Source organism: Cyprinodon variegatus, unplaced genomic scaffold (assembly GCF_000732505.1).
Source record: "Cyprinodon variegatus isolate N-32 unplaced genomic scaffold, C_variegatus-1.0 Scaffold587, whole genome shotgun sequence".
In the NCBI taxonomy this organism is placed as follows: domain Eukaryota; kingdom Metazoa; phylum Chordata; class Actinopteri; order Cyprinodontiformes; family Cyprinodontidae; genus Cyprinodon; species Cyprinodon variegatus.
The window spans coordinates 26,001-29,807 of record NW_015151040.1 but is presented as its reverse complement, the minus strand read 5'-3'; the positions used below and the strand labels follow the sequence as shown (position 1 = coordinate 29,807).

At 33.4% G+C, this 3,807-nt stretch overlaps 1 protein-coding gene across 2 annotated transcripts in view; it reads left to right on the top strand.

Moving 5' to 3' along the window:
• The window catches only part of LOC107095955 (sodium/potassium-transporting ATPase subunit beta-1-interacting protein 4-like), a 6,336-nt gene extending 2,566 nt beyond the window's left edge, over positions 1-3,770 (top strand). The window contains exons 4-7 of one of the 2 annotated variants that reach the window (XR_001481774.1): positions 285-482; positions 1,443-1,500; positions 1,636-1,704; positions 3,506-3,770. Coding sequence is in view for 1 of the 2 variants with exons in the window: in XM_015392351.1 (XP_015247837.1) it covers positions 285-482; positions 1,443-1,500; positions 3,506-3,516 (267 nt within the window). In the remaining variant the exon portion in view is untranslated. The remainder of the gene's footprint in view (positions 1-284; positions 483-1,442; positions 1,501-1,635; positions 1,705-3,505) is intronic. The other variant, XM_015392351.1, reaches the window with a different exon arrangement.
• Positions 3,771-3,807: the final 37 nt, after the last annotated feature.

Here is a 3,807-nt window from a genome sequence, read left to right as displayed (position 1 = left end):
GAACAGGGATAAAAGGTTGCAGACCCCTGGTTTATATAATCTGCAGTAAAACAGTTTTTATAATGTCATATTTTGAAAGAACGAGGTTGCCTTTCATAATATTCTACAGTTTATTCAGTGACAAAATACGTTTCATGATCCAGGACTAAACAGGTTGAATTATATCATGATAAAAAACTGATCTTTCATTCCTTTCAGCGATCTCTATTTCTCTTTGACTCATCATCTGCATGTAAATGTATTCAAGACTTTAGTTTAAATGCTCCATGTTTTCTCCCTCTCAGGACAGCAACATCCTCTCCCTGGGAGTGTCCTCACATTCCTCCTGGTGGAAGAGCAACGGGCCTGGATGTCAAAGTCCAAACCTTCCGTCTGACGGGTGGCAGGATCACCAGAACCCCAAGCTGACCACAGTGCTCAGCTGCTGGCTCCAATACCAGTACATAGAGGTTCTGCACAGTACCACACAGCTCCTTCTCTCTGTGAGTCTTTTTTGTTAAGCATTAAATTATTAAAGGTACAACTGACAGTAAAATGCCCTTAAGATTTTTAATTAAAGCTCAAAAGCATATTGAGTATGTAATGAATATAAATGATTAAATATTGGTTCCCTGACTGTAAAAGATAAGAAAAAGCTTCTCCATAGGTCATCAGCATTATTACTATAATTATTTTAAAATAATACTGATGATAATAATATTAATAAAAATATAATAGTACTAAGTATACTAGTGATAATGCTATTCATAGGCATGGTTATAATAATATTAATAATAATAGGGCACAATATATTATAATAAATATTATTTTGCTGTATTTAAAAACATATAACACTATATAACTTTTTAACACAATATAAGTCAAAAAAAAGATAATATAACATTATAGAGTGTGAAATTAAAGTAAAAAAATTAACATATCAAAATTTAAATTGACTGTACTAAAGATGAAAATCAGATGAATTCTAACAAAAACAAGTTCAAATGCAAGATCATGATTCAAATCAGATTGAAATCTGAAAATTAGAATTGTATAAGTCAAATTCAAAAGATGCATCATGAAACGTGCCTTCCTAACATTTAAATATCTTAGAGATACTCTTTCATAGGGTTTGTGTGCAGAAACAAAAATTATAAGAAGTTATAAATCAACTAACTGCAAACTTTAACGCTTTAATTAAACCAAACAAACAATCATGCAAAAAAATACTTGCACAAATAAACCTAAATCGGATGATAACTTCAAATATTAGATCCCAATTCAAAACAGATGTGTAGCACATTTTTGTTTTTATCATATTCAGATAAGAACATTGGAATTCACAGAGAAATTAAGAAAATGTATGAATTTCTGGAAACCTTTTAAGTTGTGATTTTAGTTTTTAAATTCTGGAAATAAAAGCCATTTGTTCTTTAACGTTTCTTTTGTTTCTGTTCTCACAGCTCCTGGCAGTAGTCTATTCCTGCTATGTTGTCAGCATATTTTCAGAGGAAGAGAGCTGTGAGTAAAAAAACACCTTAAACAGCATTATTATAATATGTGATTCATAAATTAACAGCAGATTGTATAATATGTTCCTGTTACCTGCTGTGTTCTTCATTTTAAAGCGAGTTTCCTTTAACATTGTCTTTGCAGTTCTTTCATATTAAGTATTAACTGCTGCTGGTGAACTGAAGATAAAACAGCATCAAGGACATCTCTAAAGTCTGCTCATTGTGTTCTTCTGTTATGGTTTTATTTATTTTTTTATCTTTTTTTTTTGTTTGTTTGTTTTTACTAGAACTGATTCTTTCAGATACGGAGTCTCCAAAGTAATCAGGCAACAGATTAGATGTGTGAAATCACCAACAGCATTGGTCTGCTTTTATTTGCACATGAGCAACCATGTCATTGTTTTCTCAACCTGTAGGGTCCAATTTGTTGATGAACCCCTATTCCCAATAATAGCATCTTTATCTATTCTATCAGGTCTATCTATCTTCTATAAGAATTAGGAGTGTTCATACTTAGATAAGAAAACCAGGTTTGCAGCTTTAATTTGTCCCACAGATGTAATCTAAGGTTAAGTTGAAAACTGCTCGGGCCACTCAGGTTTCTCCACACCAAGCAGGGCACACATGCAACCATGAGAGCTATTGTGGTATATGGCAGTATGAGGCGACACTTTGAGCAATATGGTGCATCTATAGCATATCCTACCCATATGAGTGGCCTATCGCTGTCATGCATCTTACAGGACTCTGGATTTATTGGGCAGCTGCTGTCAGCTTCTGGTTGGTTCTTTTCAGACCCACCAGTTGTGCTTCAAGGTCAGAAGCTCTGTCCTCCCGTCCTGATGCAGAATGCATGTACAGCATAGAAATAATCCTCCTACACACATTATTGTGCAGCCGTGCAATGTTAGCTAGTTGCTCAACTTAAAACCACACTTAAGTGGTCAATTAAGAGCTACTAAAATATATTAAAGGTAGTCATTTAAATGGAGCAGGAGTTTGAATTTGTAGGTGGTCTCTGGTTCTTCTCTTTGTTTATTGGTTTTGATTATTTTTTTCTACAGTATTTCAAGATTAATTTTCTTCATGAAAAGGATTTATCTTAAATTACTTCAATTTGGTATGTTTCCCATCATGGGGGGTCAGTATTGTCATTAACAAAAGGAGACTTTATTTCTAAAAAAATTCTATTTCCTTTTGAATTTCTTTTTCAAAACAATATATTTTAAGGGTTTTCAAGCTCAGGTAGACTTAATCAGTAAACAGCATTAAATTACTCCTGATTCTAAATAAGACTTAGGTCTAGGCTTTGACTAGGCCATTCTAACTTATACTGTGAGCAGTCTTCCTCTGGATGTCTTTTACCAACTCTAACAGCTTTTCTTCCATGAACAGAACCTTTTTATTTCCACCCATCTTCTCTTTTGGTTTCATCTGACCACAGCACCTCCATGCTCTGCAACTATCATTACAAATACATGTATTTTCTTCTAACACTATTTCTTCTTCTTGCTACTCTTCCATTAAGATAAGATCTGTGTCATGCACAGTTAATAGTTATCCTTCAACAGATTCTTACTGATGAGGTGTTAATCTCTCTAGAGTTGCCACAGAACCTTTGACTTTTTTAAGGGTATTCCCATTTGTTTTCATATTGGGTTTTTGTTGTGTTACGTCTGCTACCTGTAATGAACACTTCGCAATCAGAAATGGTGCATAAAACAAGGAATTTCCCTTAAGAACCACTTTGCTTGCTTATGCAAAAAAGGAAATGAAAACATTTTACTTGTAAATTCCATTATTATTCATTTTTTTCGAAAGAGGTAGATGTGTGTAGTTTTAAGCAAATAAGCGTGGTATGGAACTGGGTAATTGACTGTTCTTCAGATTGGGAAAAAGCTGTCTCTGTGTTGCCTGCTTATTTAATTAGTCTGTAGCATCCACCTGAGAATAAAAGTTGAACGTCTCTATGATAGTTATTGTTTTTTTGTTTTTTTTGTCTTGTTTTTCAGATTACAAATGAACCCAAAGTACCTCTTCAATTATCCTGAAAGGATCCAGAGCCCTTTAAGACACAGTCATCAACATCATCATCATTGTAATCATCATCATCGTCATGTGTTTGTTTGTGCTAAACTCATATAAGGAACACTGTTTATGGATGGAATTTGTGATAAAGGCATAATTAATTTGTTTAAGTATTAGTCTGAATCTTTATTTTTATGCATACTCGTATGTAAATGACTGTTTGTTTAGCATTTAAAATGAACTAAAAGATAACTGACAGTAAAATTTATTTTCCAATGTTAAATGT